General features: G+C 26.3%; 1 protein-coding gene across 2 annotated transcripts; it reads left to right on the top strand.

The window, feature by feature from the left end:
- The first annotated feature begins 6,077 nt into the window (after window positions 1–6,077).
- On the top strand, window positions 6,078–21,275 carry LOC119672360 (homeobox protein 2). Of its 2 annotated transcripts, XM_038083384.1 has the most exons (4): window positions 6,078–6,307; window positions 6,590–6,890; window positions 16,122–16,283; window positions 20,271–21,275. In XM_038083384.1, exons 1-4 carry the CDS (start codon window positions 6,154–6,156, stop codon window positions 21,172–21,174), a joined length of 1,521 nt encoding a protein of 506 aa, XP_037939312.1. In that variant the 5' UTR covers window positions 6,078–6,153; the 3' UTR covers window positions 21,175–21,275. The 2 variants fall into 2 exon arrangements, with proteins under 2 accessions (XP_037939312.1, XP_037939313.1); XM_038083385.1 differs by lacking the exon at window positions 16,122–16,283.
- The last annotated feature ends 2,956 nt before the right edge of the window (window positions 21,276–24,231 follow it).

Here is a 24,231-nt window from a genome sequence, read left to right as displayed (position 1 = left end):
TATCTTATTATTAAAATTATTATTTTTCCTTTATTTTCTTTTTTCTTTTATTTTTCTTTTTTTTTATTTTGCTTTTTTGTAACTATTAGAATTTGCTAGGAATTATATTTATCGCTAAGTTTTTAATTTTATTATTAGTGCATTTCGTTAGTAAGCGTGGTTACAGGTTTGAATTACAACAAATCGTTGAGATATATGGGTCGAAGTTGAAGAGCTAAATTGGATATTAAAATTGATAAAATTAAGTCTGTGTTCATGAACGTAGAAACATTGAAGAAACTAACAAAGCTGACGATATGGCGCGCCTTTGTGCTTCCTCAGATGTGTCTCAATGGTTGCCAGCTCATGTTGAACTGGAGATTGTTGAGTAAAGCACTTACCTCAATTTTATTTAGCTTTCGAATAACAAATGCGAAACACTTAGATCTTGTATAAATTCCCTGGTTAACATTGCCCTTTTATAACAAATCTAGATTTTGAGTATTTATTCAAAGGATCAGCATAAATACTACAATGATTAAAGCAGTTCTCTCTAGTCATTGTTGTATAGGAACCCATGCGCCAATTCATTTTTTTAATATTCATTGAAATGGAAACTTACTCAAAAAAAGACAAGATAGTATTTTTTCTGTGAATGCATGGTTTTGTGGAAGTACTTTTTTGGCAGCTTGTCAAATTGCTTAACGGTAAGAACGAAGGACCAATTAAGTTATCTAAATTCTATGGGATGTATTTAGTTTCTCTTTTTATATTTAATGGTTTTTTGTGAGCTATGTAGTAGTAAAAAAGGCTAATTGAGGTCAGCGGAAAGTTATCTGCTAACCTGCCAATGCAACCAACCAACTAACCAACCATATGATTTGCCTTGAATCTCTTTTGTATAAAATGATTTTATGTATATTTTTAATCGGGCTGTAGGGTCCCTTCTTGTTAAATAATTAAATGTAAAATAATTAAATATTTTTCAATATACTCTATATATCAACTCTTCTTGAGAGTCATCATCAGGATTACGATACGTCATCCTCTTTTTTTTATCATCTATATTGTACTCATCTATATTTGTATAAAATTTGTGTTAGAAGTAATTTTTTTGTTAGTGGCAGTTACTATTTATAATTTTGGAGAACTCTTGAATAATTTCGACTGAAATGAACATATTTTTGATATGTAAATTGTTCTAAAACCTCACAACTATGGAATTATATATAGCATTTATTCAATTATTGAAGATCCGATTTTAGTGGGTTTTAATCTTACACTGTGGCTTTCAATGTTTTTTATCTACCGACGAAAAAAGTTGTTTTATTTTGTTGACTATAAACATCGGGATGCTTGGTTACACTAATATACTGACCAAATACAGAATCTGTAACTTTCTAAAGAATCTGTAAATTTTGACCTGAAAACCTTTCTCAGCTACATACTTCTTCAGATAGTGTTCCATAAATAATTACAGCAGACTTTTACATACATATGTATGTATAAATGTACATATGTATATACATATAGATACATTATATGTATTTTTAATTTCTACTTTTTATGGCTTAACTGAGAGGATCTCCGTGTACTTTTAAGCGTAATCACTAGATGAGAAACTCATGCAATAATGAAATACAAACGTACAAACGCATAAGGCACGATTCAAATGCGCTTAAGACGCCATTTCCGTTAGTAATTTACAACATTTTTGTTTTGTTGTTGTTTTTTTTTTTTGTATTTAGTTTGCGACGCTTATTTTATATTTTTATATTGACATGACCATCTTAAGCGCAACAGTGGGGCTAGGCATCTTAAGAACAGATTTCATAATACAATATACTTTATATGCATGTGTGTATGTATTGTATATGAAAAAAAAATCATACATATAAAAAGAATTGAAAGCCAGAATTGTATATTGCGCGTTAAATGCAGGCGAAATGCTTTATTAAATGAGTCTTGCCTGATACCAAAGCATCGGACTGGCTCATTTTGACGATAAATTTTTACAGACCATAAACACACTTATTTATATGTACATACATGCATACATACATATGTGCAAATACGTTGAAATTAGTGCTGTGCTCGGCTTAATTTTATGAGGTAATTTTTTTTTCATTTCTTCTTTTTTGTACGTTTGTATGCACATGCATGCCCCACGCTACTTAACTACAATTTTTGATCTTACTACAGTCTTGGAATGGTCTTTTGTAGTTTGTTTTGAGCCAACATATACATATGTACTTGTATGTATGTATGTGTCGCCAATGCACAACGGAAAACGGTTTACATTACTCCCCCGTTTCAGCGAAAAGATCAGCAAGAAATTGCCATCAATAGAAATTTCGTGGATTTCAAACTAAAACAATAACTACTAATTGTATCAGCAGTGAACAGTTGCTGTTATGGTAATTGTACGTCTTAACTATACCACCAATGGTGCAGGGAGGGGAGGTACGATGCAATAATGTGCTTCTATTTCGGCTTTGTTCCTAAGTTGGTTTTTATTAACACAAAACTTAATAATCAATTAAAAAGAATAGTCAAAGAATAACGAGAAAAAATTGAAACGCACAAGAGAGGGCTAAGAACAATTGCTACTACTTACATACTTATTGTAATTGAAGAGTACAGTGGAACAAATCACTTAATTTGATCAATGTCCTTATATGACATAATAACAAATGCGTTTACACTACAATTATTTCATATATTAATTAGCGTGATGTTATAACTTTTCACAACATCGTTTAGCACTTTATTGTTGTCTTGAATATATGAAAATTATAAACATGACAAGCTTAGATTAATTTTTTCAATTCTCAGATTTCTTAGAGGTATAAACTATAATTGTTGAATGTACTTTGTTTATTCGATAATTAAATTACTTACTCTATTTACACTATTTAGAGGTATTTATTTTACTTGGTAAGTATATTTTTAAAGTTAATTATTTTCGCTTTCATACAATCACAAAGAATTTTTTTTATTTTTGATTTATTGAAATTTGGCTGACCATACAACACTGTTTCGAGTATTGCCAAGTACTCATCATCAATGGTCTAAGGCAATATTCGAATTTAATTAGTTTATAATAATAATTTAATTTGTTTAATAATATAATAATATATTATTATATTATAATAATATAATAATTTGTTTGGACTACAAATGCCAGGTTTAAAACTCACAAGTGTATTTCGAAGTTTACAGTGCAATTCTGGCAGAGATCGTTAAAACTATTTCCAAAGATGTTTGAATTATAGTTTGAAAAATTTTTGATATTTTGACACAAGAGTTTTTTAAAAAAACTTTTATAATTTCTAATTCGTGGTGAAAAGCTGTTTTGTTCTATTACTTTCCTGGAAAATCAAAAACAGCTGTTAATCGCTACCGTATTCAACTTAACAAACTAATTTAAATACAAACGTGATGGAAAGCCGCAATACGTATGTTTAATTATTATTATTTATACCTAAATAATTTATTATTGAAGATCTTTCAAATTAATTCATGTCATGAAAGAAATAGTAGCAACTATAACCGCATAAAACACAGCAGTGTCAAATAAAAAAATATTAATTAATTTTAAAATTAAAGCTTAAAATTAAAATTTTAATTTAATATGTTAAATATTAACATTTATATCTATATTAAAAAACATATATTATACATAAATATATAAAGTATATTTTTCGAGATATTATAATAGTTTAGTATTATTCTTATTTAATTATATTTTTATAAATTTAAATTCATTAATATTTTTTATTTTAATTTTTTTAATTTTATATAAAGAAAATTTTTTAGACATAAAAAAAATTAACAAAACATCAGCTGTTAGTCGAAATAACATATCTTTCATTTCGTCTCTTGAAATTTCTTACATAAAATTCAAGAATAATATGACATATCGAGAGTAAATCTAGATTTGCCAATCGACACCGACAATAATTTATTGGACATATATGTGTATTTTTGTGTAATTTGCCTCTTGTATTTGTCAACATAATACTTAAGTTAAATGTGCTAATGAGCTAATATTTTCTTTGTGTTTTTCAGGAATTAAATGTTTTTTTATATAATATAATTACATAAAACATAAAAAAAGAATAGTAAACTAATTAATATATGTGAAAATGGACTAATTATTCAAATTTCATTTATATATATATGTATAATATATATATTTAAATTTTTATAATTAATATTATTTATTAAACATGGGTTATTTATTTATTTATACATATTTAAGTTATAATTTTAAAAATAAATAATTTTTATTTGCAATTGTTATGCTTAATGATATAACTGAAATCATTTCTTTCATGTCATGAGTAAAATTCATTAAATAATTATTCATGTTTAAGTAGTAATATGAATTTAATGTATATTTTGCGGCTTTTCATAACATTTGTATTGAAATTCAATTGTTGCATGCGGTAGTGATTAACAGCTGTTTTTGATTTCACCACACAAGCAATAAATAATGATAAAGTTTTTTTTTGAAAGGCTTTTGTACTGGAATAGCAAAAATCTTCTCGTTCACTTTTTCAAAAATCTATCGAAGCAATTTAACAATTTTTGCCAGAATTGTCCTATAGGGGTCCATTAATGTGATTATTATCCACAATCTTTTAAATTATTATAATTTAGTAAAAATATTCTGCTATGTATTTTGAAAATTTGTATTATATCAGTACCCTGGAAATGACTATAGTCGTAATGTAGGTGCAAATAAAAGACATTGTATATTAAAACTGATTTTAACACATAGTTGCTTCGTATTTAATATTGACCTATTCAAAAGTATATACATAAAATGTGGTCATTTAAAAAATAAACTGTGGAAACTTATTATTTATTATATACGTATTATATAAGTATCTCGATCTCGATCTTAAAACTACTTTAAAATATAGTTTCTTATTTAATATTAATAAACGAACTAAGTAAAAATATAAAAAAATTTATAATAAAACATATAAATAAAATGTGATCATTTAAAAAATAAACTGTGGAAACTTTATTAACATATAATTTATTATATATTATATTAGTATCTTGAAAATGACAGAAAATTGGTTCAAGTAATCTATATTTCTAAAAGTACTTTAATATGTTATTACTTATTTAATATTGACCAATTAGCCTAGGTAGAAATATATAAATAAAATTTGGTGATTAAAATAACAAATTGTAATAATATTAATTATTTCTTTATAAATAATTGTTATAAGAAGTATTTGTCCAACAACTACAATAACATTACTTATCTTTCAAATACTTTCCACTGTTACAAAATTTGCTCTATTTATATTCATTTTTCATATTTCACACAATTCTAAACAAAGCAAAATCTTTCTCTTACGTTTTGTTCTAACGGATTTTCTTTTATATAATTCCTTTCTCCATGCATTATTCATTATCGTGCATACACCACTTGAGCGTAAGAGCAGTGGCAATATATTAACGTGATGTGCTGTGCCAAGTCCAGTGAGAACAGAGCAAGAGAGAATTAAAATTGATCATAACAAATTAATTATTTACAATGAGTTCTGTGTGTGTGTATGTGTACGTGTGTGCAGTTCATATTCATATCATCATGACTGGGTATTGTATTGTAGGGATTTTTGGCTATTTGCTGTACTGAAATTTTCTGTTTGTCAAATTCTCTGGTGTGTGTTCTTACTTTTCGAATGCGGCTTACAAAAAAGTCGCGAATGTAGCCAAAAGCAAGAGAGAGGCGAAAAAAGCAATAAGCATAGCGGCGCAAGCATAAAATTAAGACAGTTGCTGAGTGCGCTTGGAGGGGTTTTCTTTTGCGATGTTATTTAAGCGTGATTTTGTGTTCCCATATTTTTTGCTTGTGTTTTAGTGTCGGGTTCGGGTGGTTTTTGGTTTAGTTGGTTTTTAAACTTGGTCGTGAGAGGGTAGCAAAGTGAAATAAGCCTGAATGCGTGTGCGTAGAAAAATATTAAAACGATCCGTTTAACTTGATCAGATTAAGTACATGAAAAATCTGTGATTATTGACAAAAACAAAAAAAACTTTTTATACAAAAGCAGTTTTGGCAAAAAGTGAATAATTTTTTTTATTTTAATTTACAATTTTATTTTAAAATATTAGAAGAAAAAAAGTATAAGAAATAAAATAAAAGCGTTTATGGAAACCAGTGAAAGCGGTAGTACATCACCGGCAAGCCGAACACCACCACCATCTGCACCAGAAGACGATATGAGCGGTGCTCCAACTGATTTAAGTGCAGAGATGAAACCAAAAGGTGAACTGATGGAATCACAGCAGAAAATAAAAAAATGTGCGTTGAAAAATAAAAAAGTTAATTTTATAAATATTTTACCGAAATCTCTAAGAAATGTTAGCAAAACGAATAATCGTATTACTACAATAATTAAACCTAAACCTAAACCAAAAACAACTACAACAACAACAAAACTACTGGTGACTGGCAAACCATTTACTAGGACAGCTAGAAATAGAATTGAACAAACAGTAAAAACAGAAATTGCATTACAACAACAACAACAACTTTATCCAACAACGAAAGAAACATTTTTATTTACCCTCGATTTACTTGCAGTGGTTCGCCGTAACGCATCCGACAAATTGAAATTGATCCAAATGGTACATGATAATCCAATACTCTGGGATTCACGCTTACCAAACTTCAAAGGTGCTGAAGAGGAGAAGAATCGTGCTTGGGAACAGATTGGTAAGCATTTCAATGCGCCCGGACGTAGAGTAGCGCGTGCATTCAAGTCTTTGCGTGAATCTTATCGTCGCGAGTTAGCGCACGTCAAGATCATGGGCAACGGATTTAAACCAAAATGGAGCCTTTACGAAGCTATGGATTTCTTACGCGATGTTATCAGGGAACGAAAGTGAGTATGAAAATAATGCCAAATTCATAGAAAATAAGTCATTAGATTTTTCTAGCAAATTAGTTGAACATTAAAATATAGAATAAAAAAGAAATGGAGATAAATCTCCGTACGTTCTTAGTTGCTCTTTCTATTGATTTTTTTTTATTTGCCTTTTATGCACTTTTATTTTAGAATTTTTTTGCATTGTTTTGTTTTTGTAATAAGCATCAAAGCAAGCATTGCCAACTGTTTTAATTCTCTTTTGTATGTAGAAAGTGTTTTGTTTTGAAAATTAGTTAGTAGTACTCCAGTGTTTGTCGAATGTATTAATTAATATTATGAAATTGCTTAATTTAATTAATATTAAACTATATATTAATATTAATTATTATATAAAAGATATATTAACTTAAAATATATTATATAATAATAAATATATAATATATTGGTAAAATAATATACATATATTATATAATAATTATAATAATGTATATAATCTATAAAAATAATATGTAATAATTATAACATATATTTAATTATAAATATATTATATTAAAATATTATATTAATTAAAAATAAGTTTATAATAATAGAATATAAGATATTGTGGATTAATATAATATATTATATAATATATACATATATTGTATAATAATGAGAAAATAATTTATTGTAATAATTATAGAGCGATTATATTAAAATAATAATTATATAATAATTATAATATATTAATAGAGTAATAATAATATTATAAAATTAATCTATTAGTATTAATATATAAATAAATATATTATATAAAAATAAATTATATAATATTAAATTATATAATAAATTAATATAGCATACATAATATATATATATTATATAGATACAATAATAATATAAATGTTATCTATAATATTTAATAGAATATAATATATAATAATTTTAAAAGTTGAACGAAATTAATGTGATATTGATTTTGCCAAATATTTATATAAAAGTTCTTAATGATACAGTTTCTAATTATTCTGGTAATAGGATGTTCAGACCGAACTCGATTATTCGGTCATTTTCGATAATTCATAGCAAAGTTTACTGAATACTGAGTTACTGAATGCGGCTTAGTTAAATATTTAAAATATACTTAACATATTTTTTATTATTTAATTTTTTCATTAATTTTTATTTCATTAATTTAAATTAAATATTAATTATTAATTTGATTAATCTTCATTAATATTTTATTAATTGTACAATATATATAAATAAATATATACATGTATAATTCAGAATAAAAAATATGTTTAATATATATTATATATATTTAAAATATAATATAATGTAGATATTTATTTTATCTCATAAAATATGCTTTAATTTGTTTTTTATATGTGTTTATGTCTAAACGTTCGGTTTTTTTCGCCACATTGGGAATAGCTTTTCTTTAGTGATATCCCTTGCGTACCTACGTAATATGTGTAGTAACCCGCGAAGATCTATCGAGTAGCTAAATATTAAAACAAAACACGTAACTGTTGGTATATTCTCTTTTTTGGGATGATGAACACCACCTGGTTGTCGAAGTTAATTAGTGGTTCCGCTCTTAGAACCCCTCTTAGTTTTGTTATATAACTCGGTTTTGGAATTGAGTTGAGTGTTCTATACCTACTCTTACTGCGTACACTTAAAACTGGGACTTTAACATTAGTGTTAAACAATTTTATTTTCGTACAGAGTCTTATGCTCGAAGATTTAGGAGATTTAATAAAATTTGTAAAGATTTGCTCAGATTGTAAGTTTCTAGTATTGTTGGTGCTTCTATTCGTACTCTAAATAAAAGTGTGACTAATATTAGTTTTATACAATTTGAATTTAGTTCAGAGTTAGATGTTCAAAGATCTTAATTTCTGTGTACAGGTTCAAAGGATTTGGTTAGTTTGCAAGTCTTAACTATTGCTGGTGGCTTTGTTCGAGCTTTAATTGCGTAACAAAATTGGGACTTATAGATCTCTGTTATTATTCTATTTTTACCAACGCAAGTAAAAGCGTATATATAATTATTTTTAATGATATGTTTCCTTTAGGCTCTTCTTAATATTATTACAGCATTTACACTTATGAGCAGGCGGTATTAGTTTCTTTAATATATGTATCTTAGGTAGTGAAACTAATTTAGAAGATAATTAATTATTATATCTATATAGTTATAGTCAGCGTGATATAACTAATCAATTTAACCATAATCATATGACCGTGTGGCAGACCTCCAGTTCATTTGTCTTTTTGTTTGTATGTAAAGTAGTTTCTCCATTTTTAATCTTATGAAATTATCTACAGACGTTTTGTAAATCTTGGAAGATCAGATCAACAAATAGATTAAATCAAGTGATTATATTGTACTATATAGAGCATAATAACAGAACAAAGGGGGTTTTTGTATATATAAAGGGAGGTATAATAGGTCTATACTGAAAATTATTTGTAAGTGTATAATTTAAGTGCAAAAACAGTTCATAATTGATTAATTGATTTGTTATATAAATAACTGTGTGAAGGGTATTGAAAATTGATCAAGGCTTAAGCAAATCTATTTATTTTGTCATAAATAATTATATATACATATTTTACAATATATATACATAGGTGTATATTTAAACTATAGAATCATTCAATAATTATAAACACATATTTATATTTATTTATATATATATATACTTATAAATATTGAAAAATAAGTCTGTTCTTAATGAGTCACATAAGCGAAAACAATATTTAACCTTCGCAGGTTTATTGAATTAAATTTTCAAAAATATCGCTTTGCAACTATTTTTCACATTTTTATTGTTTTATTTTAATTTTTATAATTGCTGGTAGAATATCTTACATATATTCTACATATTCTTCGGTGTGAATCTTATTTGACAGATTGTTTTGTAGTTTTGCTATGATCTGCGCATATATTTATGTATATTTTTAGTTGTAAAAATAAATTAGAACATCTTTTTACCTATTTATTTTATCTATATATAATTATTATTTAAACCATAATCCTGAGACGTGGGTTAAACCTTTTTTCATTCTGCGTCTACAATTATTTCTGTTATATACTCCTCCAGTGTAATTACTAATGTTAATCGTACTTATTCGTTTCTATAAAACACCAATCCATTTTTGACTTGGTCTACCTGTTCCTCAATTTCCATATTGTAAAATTTTCTTTGAAAGTGTATAGATTAAGACCTCATAAAGTAGGTGATAATCTTAGCTAACGCCAATAACTCTAATTCGTCATTATAGCTAAAGCAATAGCTGCCCTCTAGTAACTTTAATGGTCTAATATTTTACGCATGATATATAGGTATATATATTTCAAATTTAGTACGTCTTGACTTGGTTAGCAAATTGCATGCACTTTCATTTTACTGATATGAAATATTTGTAGTAATAGTGAAAATCGATTATATTATGATTACATATGATTACAATTGGTTAATATAGTAGCATACTTGGGATATGATAGAGAATAGGAATGTATATGTATGTAGTCAGATATATCGCTATTTATGTAGAGAGAGAGAAAAAGCTTACTATATTTCCACGATAAAAGGTGCAAGTTAGCTCCTTCTGCAAATATGAGCTTTTTTGATTCTCTCTTTTAATATTGAGTTTCAGCAGAGGAAATACTGATATCGGATAATTATAATACAATGAATATAAAGTAATTAAAATAATTTTTAATATGACTTAGGAATTAAAATTAGTTACTCTAAAGTTTAGTTAGAAAAAATGTAGAAAATAATTGAAAGTTTTGAAAAAATATATAGTAAATTTAAAAAAAAAATGATGAAATTATAAATATTAGTATTTGTTATAGTTTGATATTTAATATTTATTGTTATATATGTGTTAGTTACTGAATTTGAATTTCCAAAAAAAAAAATTAAATTAAGTGTAATTTTTTTTGATATAAAGGTCTGCAGAGACCTTTAATTTTTATCACATTGAAATTAACATATATGTATTTTTAATAAAGTTAAAATAAACTTCTGCAACAGAATCAGATTTTAATATTCTCGGTATTATTGAATCGCAATAATAACAACAAATATTTTTTTTCGGGTTGTATAGCCTTATTGCCTATTCACACGGCATGAATTTGATTAAAAGATAATCTGAATCAACAATTGATCTGAATTTAGTTATTACTCTTGTCAACGTATGTATTTATTTCAAAACCTATTTATACCGATCAATTTAGAGTTTCTTTCGTTTGTTTAAACAAATGATAGCCAATTTTAATTAAAAAAAAATATCTTGATTTATATTTACCATTTAAACAAGTTATTATAATAGAATATTGGTCTAACGAAATATATTATTTCAAGCCTTTTCGTAACTTTGAATGCATTTTATAGTATATTCGACATTAGTTGTTTAGAGAAACCATTTTTGTTAAATTTGTTATAGTAAGTTTTGGATCGTTCGTGAATATAGAGGTTCATTATATCGGGTTAATTTCAAATCAGTTCAAATATTCGTTAATTTGAGAGTCTGCTTTAAATGGCTATCATAATTTATTAAAAAAAAATTGTTTATTGTTTCTTGTGCGCATGGATATATTTTATTCGTGGGTTCAACACTATTTTGAGTTGATTCTGACTACGTTATTATATTTTTTCTAGAGATCTAGAGATCTACTTAGGACTGTTGGGTTATTATAAAGCCGCATAAATCTAGGTATATTATCTTATTATGGCTTTCAATGAAAAGTGTTGCAGCCTACTGAAGTACTTTTGTGAGTAATAACGTGGCTAGTTTATTCTAGAGATTGCTGGTTTCTTGGAATTGCTGGTTTATTCATTGTTATAAAACACATTTACTCAGTTTATAATAACTTTTATGGGAAGATCTTGTAACAAACGGATATACTTTTGATAGTAACGCCATTGTTGGTTTATTTTAGAGATTCACTTAATACTGTTGGTTATTATACAGCCGCATAAATCTAAGTGTTGCAAAGCCCACTATTAAAAGATTATTGGTCTTATAATGACTTTCAAGGGGATATACTAACAGTAGAATGAGATAATTTTATTAGTAATACCATTGATCGGCAAGTTTTCTACATAATTAAATGCTATAATTTCTTTAAAAATTATATTATAATCAGGCATTTTTTAGAAATTTGTTAACAATATCAATATATGTAGTTCCTCAAATTTTGTGCTATATTTTGGATCTGTTCTGTTATAAACACATAAATATCAATATCATCAATTGCTATCTATTATATTATCTTGCTATCTGTATATATACAAGATTTTCTATAGTTCCGAATATATATCTATATTATGTCTTTGTTTTGTTATAAACACACACCTAGATTTTTTGAATAGATCTATTTACTGCACTTCTTTCGCGACCAAATATTGAAAAAAAAGTTTATTACATAAATAATTTCCGTAGTTCCCACAAATTGGTGGTTGTAATGTAATATGAATTCTAAAGATTAGCAAGGAAATATGGTTCAGAAATATTTTTTTTTTTATACTCATAAATATGTATGTCTCTCATAACAGAACAGAATAAATATGGCTGATGCAATTTTGCCCGTTTACGTTTGGCCTATCAAGAAATTAATGTACATATAAAGAGCAATTTTTTAATAAAATAAAAAAATTAATGTACGCTAATAATAAAAAATTAAAAAAAAACCAAAAAAAAAATAAATGTATATATGGTATACGCCCAGTTATGACGCGATTGAAATAAACCAAGCCAAACTCAAACAAATCGAGCATTGCTCATAACGACAATATTAGCTTCACGATCCAATCCCCAGTAAAAACTAAGTCAACCAAACCAAGCCAAGTAACCAACAAATAATTTTCATGAGTATTTTCGTAGCTGCTGTCCATCTGCCATTTACTACTAGCCGAGCCGAGCCGAGCCGAGCTGAGCTGAACTGAACAGAATTGCTTGTGTTCTTGTTCTTCATTTATTGCCTGCTACAGTTGTTTGCTTGTCTGCCTGCGCCTGCTCCATTCCTCATGCTCCACTGCCACATTCTTTACACATTCTTCCGCGCTTGTTTCGTTGTATTGCCGTAGCTGCTTGGCTCGTCTTTTGCTACAATTTTCAGCTCATTTGCTTATTAAATCACAAAAGTACTTGCATATCAAAATACAAATTCATATGCCAGACACATACACACACACATCCATACATACAACAGTCAACAGTGACAAACAGACAAACAGTCAGCAACAATTGTGGTGTACGTTTTTGTACTTATTTGTATGAAAAACGTTGATATATAGTACGTGTTTGCATGGAAAGTATGCGTCTGTTTATACTTAATCGCCTTTGATTGCTGCTACCCTCTTTGTACATTAAAATATAAATACATATGTATGTGGACAAAACGCATACATATAGAGTAATTGAGCTCACTCATACCAATACAAATTTACATTTGCAATTCTACACGAGATGTATTAACGTAAATGTTTTAACCCTGGTTTTTTGCATTTATCGCCGTTTCCAATTATATTTTTAATGTTTAATACTGATGGCTATTGTTGATGCTGTTATTGTTGTTGGTACTTATACTACTGCGACTGCGGCTGAGGCTACTGCTGATGCGAACGTTGTCGTTGTAGTTGCCGTTGCCGTTGACGCTTGAAATTTTTGTTCGTTCTTTATGGTAATGATCATAACTGTGTTCACTTATACTATATTGTATATCATCTTATTATGCTAATGTAGTTGTTTGTGTTTTTATTCTGATAGGAAATGATTTTATTTACTGCTCTTTGCTTGCTTGCGTGCTTACTTACTCATTGCAGGCTTAATACTTTGCCATTTCATTATTTCGTTGTAGCTGTTTTTGTAATTGCCTTTGCTGCTTTAGTAAACTTGGTCCATTTTAATTTATCATCTGCCTGCCGCCGCCTGTTTGCTTGCTTTCCCTGTGCCCGCATATTGCTGTTTTTCAATCCATATGCCCGCTGCTCACAATAAACGCTCGCCTGCTCGGTTGCTCTCACTTAGACTTTGTTTTTCAATGGTTGACACTATTTTGTGGCTTAAGTGATGATTTCGTCTTTCCATGTTTCGTTATCAGTTTAAATAAATAAACGTGGGTACAGTCAATTATTGAGGAAATCATGGAATTTGTAGATTTCATTTAAGATAATTCGTTTTGTTGCTGTTGTTGTTGTTGTCGATGTTACTAAATTAATATTTATTAAATTAAATTATTAATAAATTGTACCTAATTTACTTTCATGTAAAATTTTTTTTTTAGTAATTTTAGGTCATTGCTTTGTTGTTGCAAGTGAGACATAAAAAGTAGAACACATAGACATGTGTATATATTCTATGTGTTACCTTCTATTAATACGAATCTGAAATCTATAATATAGAATGAAGTTTCTATTTTATTTATGGTTAATGAGTTTATTTTAAAAGATTAATAATTTAATTAGCAGAATAACTGATAATTAATAGTAATTAATTATGAAAAATTAGTAATTAATAGTTATTAATAATTAATAAAAATAAATAATTAATAAAAATAAATAAAAATAATAAAAATAAATAAATTGGTCACTAAAGGGTTAATTATACTGTGATTCTAGTAGAATTATAGAATAGATCTCTTCAACATTGTGTTAATTTCTATTTAGCTGATACTCTGAATTCAAATTAAATTAGATAAATAAATTTGTTATAATTTTTTTGATTAAGAATAGTTATTATTTATTATCAATTATTAATTATAATTAATTATTATCAATTATTAATTATAATTAATTATTATCAATTATTAATTATAATTAATTATTTGTATTATTACTTATTAATAATTATTAATAATAATATTATTAATAATTATTAATATCAAATATTAATCAAAAAAATGATAACAAATTTATTTATCTAATTTAATTTAAATTCAGAGTATCAGTTAAATAGAAATTAACACAATGTTAAAGAGATCTATTCTATAATTCTACCAGAATCACAGTATAATTAACCCTTTAGTGACCAATTTATTTATTTTTTTTGCGAAGAAATTACTGAAGATAGTTTTAAAGTAAATAAGCATTTATTCATTCCAGAAAAAATGTTGTAAATAACGATAATCTAATTTAGTATCATATATTTTAAATTTAGGTTATTTGCAAAATATTAAATCACTTCTGGTATAATTGTAATGATTATTGACACTATTAGAGCAGTTTAATTGTAGGCTGCCTTAAAGCATTCTTGGGAACTAGAAGATTTATAGTCAGTAAGCAATATTTTTGTAAGGTGACATCAAAACTTGATAAACTAAATATTCTTAGATATAGTGAAGTGAGGATCTTAAGAGTTTTAGGTGATTGAGTGTTATGTTAAGCTGGAGATCTTTAAGTTACGTTATGTTAAGTTATGGATCGCATTTGAGGGTAGAACATAAGACCTTCAAACATGTACCAAGAGTTTGCTCGACATTGATACATTATAAAAAAAGGACCTAAATGCGCTCTTCTATCACAGAATAAATAATTTTATGTTCATTTTAGAATATTGATTTGAAGTTATACTTTAACTTCATATGAAGGAGCTACGACAGATCTCAAGGTTGTAGTGTAAATTCTTCAATTCTTCTGACAAGGAAATTACACACTTGACAGGAAAGCACCAGTCTTATTGCTGTGTGTTTGTATACTCAGAAGTGGTACTTTCTTCAGAAGAAGAAGAGAAACACATAAACCTTTTTGAAGCCTATAGCCTATATGCTTATCAGAACAAAACCGCTTACATAATCGTTTCGCATAAGAGATGGAAATACCTAGGTGTATATTTTATATCGGATAAGGAAATACTATTCGATAAAGTAGAAGTGGTACTATAATTAATTTAGGAATGGAAATAGGTCTACTTGGTATGGCAGTTGATATTATTCCTGAAATATGGATACATTATTGTCATCAGTTTTGTTGTAATTAAATTGGGTTACTTTGAACACCAAATCTGTTTTACATTTATTATTGTTTAGTTTAAAAATTGCATGTCCTTTAGATTTCTTGTAGAAAAAGTCGTGTAGATTTTTTAGTACTGTATTTGTGTCCCTTTGATTTATTTTATAGATTTTAGAAATTTAACAAAGACTAGGTAAATTTTTAGTTATAATATTAGTGTGGCGATAAGTAGTAATCTTTATAAATTTTATTTGCTACTCTACTGACTCGCTTAAACAAACTTTTATGGTTCCAGGAGCGATCGGCCTACACCTCCTAACCACTCGCCATCGAAGATAAAGTGCCGCTCACCTCACTCGGTAGAGTTACATGGAACGCAAGAAAAAAAATTGAAGCAGATTTCCCCAAAAATAACAGATCTATTTGGACCACAGCACGAAACAGCGAAACTTTATAAGTAATTAATAATATGCATGTAATTAGATTATGGGTGTTTAAAGATTTCTTGGTTTATTTTTGAGAAGTTCTTAGCTACGTGGTTAGCTTGTTTAATTTGCTAACCCACTTAACTTTTAAATTAAATTATATGATTGCATTTAACTGTTGACATTGCTCGATTCAGCATATGTTTACATTTTAAGCAAAATGTATTAAGTCAGTATTATAACTTCTATATTTCATTTAATATGGAAATGTGGCAACACTTTCGCGGCTAAAAAGCTAAGCCAATATAATAGTGTGTCTTATAACTTAGCCGTGATGACTTAGTCGTTTTTGCATGTCTATGTTGAGTAGTTCTTATTGTTGGCAAATTATACACAGCAAAAAAACACATAAAAAACTATTTTTTAGACATAGACCATAATTATTATGTATCTGTTTAAGTTTATATGTAGCTTCATACAAGAGAGTTTTTCGTATTTATATCAAAAAATGCTAGATAAATGGAAAAGTTCACATATGATTGGTAACAAATAGGAAATATCTTCTGTTTTTAAGCAATGATCGGGGAGTGATTTAGGGGCCAGCTCTGGAACTTTGGAACAGATCTTTCACCTGACCAGCTTTCAGCTTTTCACCACGAATTACAGATGATTACACTTTTTTTGAAAGACTTTTTTGCCAGAATCGTTAGAACAGTCTTTCATTCTATATTTTAAAAATGTTTTGAAAGACTTTTAATAATCTTTGTCAGAATTGCCCTGTAAGTATATAAGAAGTTTTATTCACAAGAGTTCTTATTCATACTAAATGTTAGCTTTATTTATTATTTAAGGGCACATTTCAAAGTCGTTTCTTAAATCTCAAAACTGACGTAAGTATGAATTAAGCAAAGTTGATGACTTTAAGCATGACTTGAGTTAGCATTGAATCTAAGAGATAAAGGCGTATGATTGTAATGTTGGTCATGAAAGAAAATTTTGTGAAATTTATGTTCTGTTTTAATCAGTGCTGAACAGTAGTAGAACATCTGCTCCACTGATTTCTTAGTTCTTGTAATATTTTTACATAAAATCGAGAATTCATTGAAGCTGATTTTCAATTCAATGTTAAAAAGAAACCCTAAATACTAAGTCAGTATCATGTGAGACAAAACTAAATTCTTGGTTATTTTAAAAGGAAAATACTCTTTCTGAAATTTTATTTCATTAAATTTTTAAAATTATTTAGTTTTATTTACGGTTCATTTTGATATCTAAACTCACACATACTTCCAGATTCGGCTGGTTTAATTGCCATTCTATTTATGCTTTAAAATGTAATGACATTTCCTACGCTTTTATGTACAGTTTGACAAATGTATCTGTGTATCTCTGAATTAATTAAGATGTTTAGAAATGTAAATCTACCGTCTACTGTTTTGGATCTGTACTACCACGTATATGTATCTGTCATAAAACAGCTAAAAATAGCAACATTTCCAACCCTCCCCGTTAACAAAAAATTTTTCCAAACCATTTTCCCATGTAGGAAAAATAAGACATTGGAGTTTGGAAACAGTGGTGCTGTCGTTTTAAAATGTAACGAAAGTGCATATGGAAAATATCAAATTACTAAAAAATAAAACACAAAAAAAAGATAAATAATACATAACAAAGATTGTTTGGTTAATGCTCGAAGAGGCTCCAGCAACATGTACGAACGTTCCTATTCAAAACAATGGTTAATGGCTTGAACGTTGGTACGCGATTTGATTTCATTTAGTTTGGCTGTTGGCTGGGAACATTCAGTTCCTGCACGTTGTTGTATTTTATGTGGAACATCTGTAATTTAAGCTATTTTTAGATGAACGCCGCTTACACAAGGATCTGCATGCATATCTCAAATATATTCCGTTTTACTCGCTGCCTCTCATACGTAGGCACGATTTGGCCAAATTTAAAGCAGTTCTTCTCATATTTGGCATGGGTGTGCGCAGGCAGGTACCTTCAAAGGAAACTTATAAAGAGAAGGAAACGCTACACAAACTCCGATCTGAATCTGAACTGCGCTTGAATAAATTTTCTATTTATATGCTTCTTACTTCAGATACTTTTTATTTTATGTGTTTATAGATAGATACACACACATATAGATATATAATTCACGGTTTCTTGTTTGTTCTGTTGTTGGTGGAGAGGAAATCGAGTGCATTTTTCTTTGTCTTCACATTTTTGGCATTTATCGCCAACATTTACTTATGTCATTTGTAGTTTTATGTGAAAATTATTCATAAGGATGTGTCCTCTTCGTATAACATATATGCAGTAGGAAAATTCCTTTACATATTCTCACTTTAACATTTGTCTTTTTATTTTCTTCGCAGTTTTTTATTGTATATCCAAGTATTGTATTTATTTTTTAATCTCGGCCAAATGAAATCTTTCATGTTCTGATATTAATTTTTTTTTTTTTTTATTAAACATTCTTGTAATACTGAGGTCTTTATTTGCCTTTTTTGTGGTTTGCAGCTGCAAATGCAGTGGTTTCTCGTATTTGTGTTATCAACGTTTTTTTATTTCCGGTTGCCACTTCTGAGATTTTGAACCTTATTTATGCGTTTCAACTGAACTTCTCTGGCTTGTTCGGTTTTAATGGTTTTTCTATACGTTTTAAAGAATTTAAATATAACTACAATATATGACTCAACGTACAAGATATCGGCTTCAATATAATATTTGAAGTACTTATAAATATATTTAAAAAGTATTTTTATTCATCATAAATGCAAAAATAAGTTAATTTTTATTTATTTTTATTATATTTTTATAAATCATTTTATTAAATTTATTATTTTTTTTATATTAAGTTTCATTTTAAAGTCAGTTATGACGGCACCGATACTTTACTTTATAGAAACTATTGTATTTAAGAGTGAGGTTGCAAATAGTAGTGAATCACAACAACAACAATTTTCATTTATTTTAATAAGTAGAATTTTTAGCTGAACATATAGCTGTTTTGAGGCTTGTCAAACACTTATCATCAGTGGTTTTGGAATTATTTCTAACATTTAATTATTCGTAAATAATTTTTTGAGTTTGAACTTTTTAATTTCTTAGTTAACTAAATAATTAATTCATTAATCAAAGTAAATTAGCAAAACTTCAAGTTCGAACATACAAGTCAGGTATGGCTTTGGGTCGGTTCGCTAATGAACACTGATTCTGAGCTTCAAATTTGGCAGCCTACGATTTAAACCACTGATACTTCAGTTTTTATAAATAAATTACGAATAATTATATATAAGAAATATTTCCCAGACCACTGACGATGGGTATTTGGCAAACTCGAAAAAATTGTCTGACACTCAAAGGTTATATACTATATATATATATATATTAGTTGATTTCTAGATTTTTAAATTTCTCAGAGTTTCGGTAAATGTATTATGTACTGTTCTTTTTTTTCTAAACAGCACAAAATAGATGTTAGACTACTACATCGAGACTACTAACCTAAAAATCCATTTATTGTTGACAAAAAATTAATTTTCCCTAGTAGATCATTGACTAATAGGCCGGCGTGCACATAGTTTTGAATTTCCAAAAGAACTATCAAATTCTTACCTGTTGTGTTCAGTCTTGGTAAATTTTATTTGGAAGACCGCGAAAAACACTTTTAAATATTTATAAATATATATTATTTAATAATTTAATATATATTATTTTTTATATTTGGTGGTAGAGAGGCTTCGAAAACTAATGAACTACAACAACAAAAAAATATTTTTATGAAGTTACCTCGCAGTTAATAGAGAATAAAAGTGCTCAAGTGCACTGGCTCAAAGTGCTTCAACATAATATATATTATATATTTATTTTATGTATTTATATTATATATTTATTTTATGTATTTATATTATATATTTATATTATATATTATTACGTTTATTTTGAATTCAATTTTTTTAATTTCTTTTTAATTTATTTCTATATTTTTTTTTGATATTTAATTTTTTCAGAGGTGGTTCACATGCTACTGACCAATCGGCCATTGGCCTTAACTTGAGTGCATTTTCGCAACATATCAACAACAACAACTATAATCTGAATAACAACAACAATAGCAATAACAACAATAACAATAATAAATCCTCAATGAAATTGAATGCATTACACTCATCACTACATTCGTCATTGCACTCATCATTTAATGATTCGGTGCTGAATCTGTCAAAATGTTCAACATTAAATATGACTCATGATGATTATTATTATTTCGTAAAGCCAGAATTGGATGCATCTGAACGTCACAATAGTGGCGCACAGCAACCCATACCTGCTCATCAAAGTAACCATACGCAACAACAACAACATCTACAGCTATTGAAGAGCGCTCATCCCGTGCATAATGACAGTCGTGTCTCATCTACACGCAATGATACCACACAAAACACAACATTCGATGATATGGATGCCTCTTCGTTACGTAGTGGAGATGAAGTTTCCATACGCAATACAGCAGCCAGTCATCAAGGTTCTGATGAGGTTGAAGAACTGGAGGCAATTGATGCTGATTTTCCATATCCATTAATTTTAGACTCTAACTCACCTAGGAGCGCTGGCGCAAATACTGTTAAACGTAGACGTAAGGATATGCATGGCTCTGACGATGCTGACGAGGATGATGAATATGAAGGTCAAATGTTGCAGCAACATCGTCATTTGCGTCAACAAAGCATGGGCATGAATGGTATGGTTGGTATGGATATGCCGCCACCGCAGACTGTACGGGAAGTTCTTAATTCCAAATTTTGTGGTTTCATATCAGCGAAGCTAAATAGCATGGAAGACACAGAGGCTGATAATTTAATGAACAAAATACTCATGTTATTAGTACAAACACAAAGTAATGATACGAAGTGAGATTTTAAATTTATTTAAATTAATTACATGTAAATATGTATCTCAATCAATATCATGTAAAAATTTAATTTAATGAAATTGTATCTGTAACACAAAAAAAATGTTTGTACTACTGAAAAGATTTAATTTTGTTATTTTTTTTAAGAAAAGAATTTTTATAAATAATTCTAAAAGCACAGTTATTATAATATTTTGCATTAGTTTTTAAAATTTTTTTTTGTTTGAATGATAAAATTATTTTTTGTTAACTAATTTTTTCATTATGTATATATTCTTGTACATAAAATTTAATAATATATTAAATTTCATTTCAATGACTGAAAATAATTCAACTCTGAATACAAACTTGAATGCCAAATTTGTGCCATACCAAAAAAGAACAGAGAAATAAAAAAAAATAAATTAAATCCACAAAAAAAAAAAAAATCAAAAACAAATAACTAAATAAAATCAAAATATTTTTATGATTGAATACATGATTACATACATAAAAATATATATAAATATTTATGTTGCTAAATTTTTATACAAAAGCCTTTGTACATATACGTCTGTCAAAAAAAGACTAAATCTATATACAAATCCTTGGCGTTTATTAATAAATTTAAATAGAAAACTAATATTTTTAATTTTTAAAAAATTTTTGTATATAACTTTTAATTATTATCTTTTAAGTCTTATTTCTTAACGAAATTCATACACAAAACTTGCCAAAGTGAACAAAATAATTTTTATGCCAAACGAAATATTTGCCATTAATTTATTTACAATTTTTTTAAATTTTAATTATTTTTCTTATTAATTTCTTAATATAAAATTTAGATTAATATATTATAAATTTTTCCTTATAATTTCAATGAAATAAAAATCATCACATGTCATTTTTAAACTAATTAATACAGCAATTCTAATATGTATTTTATATAAAGCATATGTAAAAATATTTATATGAGTTATAAAATATTAATTAAATAAATAATTAGTTATCATAAAGTATTCCGATGGTGAAAAGTAATAGTGGTCTTTTAAAAATTTAATATTTTTATTAGTTATAATAATTATTAATTATTAATTAATTATAATTATAATTACTATTTTATTTTTATTTTTATACGAATTATTTTATATAACAGTATAAAATTATTTTTATACAAATTATTTTATAAAACAGTATAAAATTATTTTTATACAAATTATTTTATATAACAGTATAAAATTATTTTTATACAAATTATTTTATAACAGAATATAAAATTATTTTTATACAAATTATTTTATATAACAGCATAAAATTATTTTTATACAAATTATTTTTTATTACAATATAAAATATTAACTAGTTTTATGTTAATAAAATTTTTATAAAATATGTGTATTAAATAATATTTAAATAAATGGTTTTTTTAATTTAAGTTAAATTCGTATCTATAAATACATATTACAAAATAAAAATTAAATATTAAAATTAAAAATAATTCGTATTCCTATACTTTTAAAAATCTAGAAATTAAACGCAAATCAAATGTAATAAAAATATATAATAGTTTTGGTTATATATTATATACTCCTTAATTAAAAATTAATTATTTAAATTAAAATCACATACACAGTAAAAAAAATCTTAAAAAATTAAATATAACTGTTTTAGTTATATATATAGACAATAAAATTGTGCTAATATAAATTTAAAATAATTTTTTTTATAATTATCTTCATATATTAAATTACTTGTTTTATATATTTTTGAAAACATTTAAATGAATTTTTTTTTGTTACTACTCAATAAATCATTATTTTTTCATTAATTTTCAAAGAAAGAAATTCTTATTCTTGAATATTATTATAAAATATTATTAAACTTTAATAAAGATTTGAATTTAAAAAATACTCTATATATTTATATAGACATATATGTATGATTACAAATTTTTTAATACTCTTAACAATTTTTTAAATTTGTGGAATATATTTATAAAGCTTAAAAATAGTTTTACTTATAATAAGTTTCTATATATTAGTTTTATAAATTTAGCATGTGTTTATTAATAATAAATATTGAAATATTTCAAAAAAAAATTCTTTTTAAATTCCTTTTTGTTTTGAAATTAAAATTAATTTAATAATTTTTAATTTTTTTGAAAATATTTTATTATATATATATATAATTGTAATTCTTATTTTTATATTGCTTTTAGAAAATATGAAAATTACTTTTTATAAATACTTATATATAATATATATTTGTGTATTTAAAATATTAAGATAGAAAAATTAATATGTGAGAAGTAATAATTAGTTGTTTCAAATTTAATTTTTGTTTTTAAACAAGAAATAAACGAAATAAAAAAAAATAAGCAGTTTTATTATTATACATAAAAAGGTTTCTTTATTAGTATGGACTTTTTGTCCATGATAATTGAAAAATGGTTTTCAGTAAATGAACTGCTAAAATAATAAATAATAAAATAATAATAAAAACTTTTTATTATTTAATTTTATCAGATAATTTTTGATTAAATGTCTTTGCTTTGATGAATATATTATCACAGTTTAAAAATGTTTTCTGAAAAGCTGTTGATTTGGGTATGTTGTCTATCTATCTATCATTAGCGTAAAAGGACACCAGTTATTTACTATAATTTTATTTTTATTTTTTTTATCAAATTCAGAAAAAACTTTTTTAAAATATTTTATTTCGGGCTCTGAATTAAAATAGCACTATGAAACGAAAACTGAAAAAATGTGATATATCTACCAGAACGAGAGCTGGAACAGAACCTTTAGAGAACAGTTAATACTTGGAACAACACACCTTGACAAATTCAAAAGAAACTTATTCAGTGTAGTGGTTTAAAAAATAATTCCAAAAAAATATAAATTTTGGCTTTAGCGTAAATTGTTTTTGCAGTCTTAAATCTATTAAATAGTTTTGACTTTGATTATAAAATTATATATCTGTATATATACGTACTAAGTAAAAATTAATAAGGCTTAAGTAAGTAGTAAAAAGAAAAATGATCTCCAAGCTATTCAAATTTGCTACCTAATACAACTCTA

The sequence above is a fragment of the Teleopsis dalmanni genome, chromosome 1 (assembly GCF_002237135.1).
Source record: "Teleopsis dalmanni isolate 2A chromosome 1, ASM223713v2, whole genome shotgun sequence".
Taxonomy (NCBI): Eukaryota; Metazoa; Arthropoda; class Insecta; order Diptera; family Diopsidae; genus Teleopsis; species Teleopsis dalmanni.
Note: the sequence above shows the minus strand (reverse complement) of the source record. Positions and strands in the feature narration are given on the sequence as shown.

Bases quoted from the DNA above. Each gene is read 5' to 3' on its own strand.
- LOC119672360 (XM_038083384.1), top strand. From the start codon at position 6,154: ATGGAAACCAGTGAAAGCGGTAGTACATCACCGGCAAGCCGAACACCA. The intron at 6,308-6,589 runs GTGCGTTGAAAA...ATTTACTTGCAG, and splicing joins ACAGCAGAAAATAAAAAAAT to TGGTTCGCCGTAACGCATCC. The intron at 16,284-20,270 runs GTAATTAATAAT...TAATTTTTTCAG, and splicing joins GAAACAGCGAAACTTTATAA to AGGTGGTTCACATGCTACTG.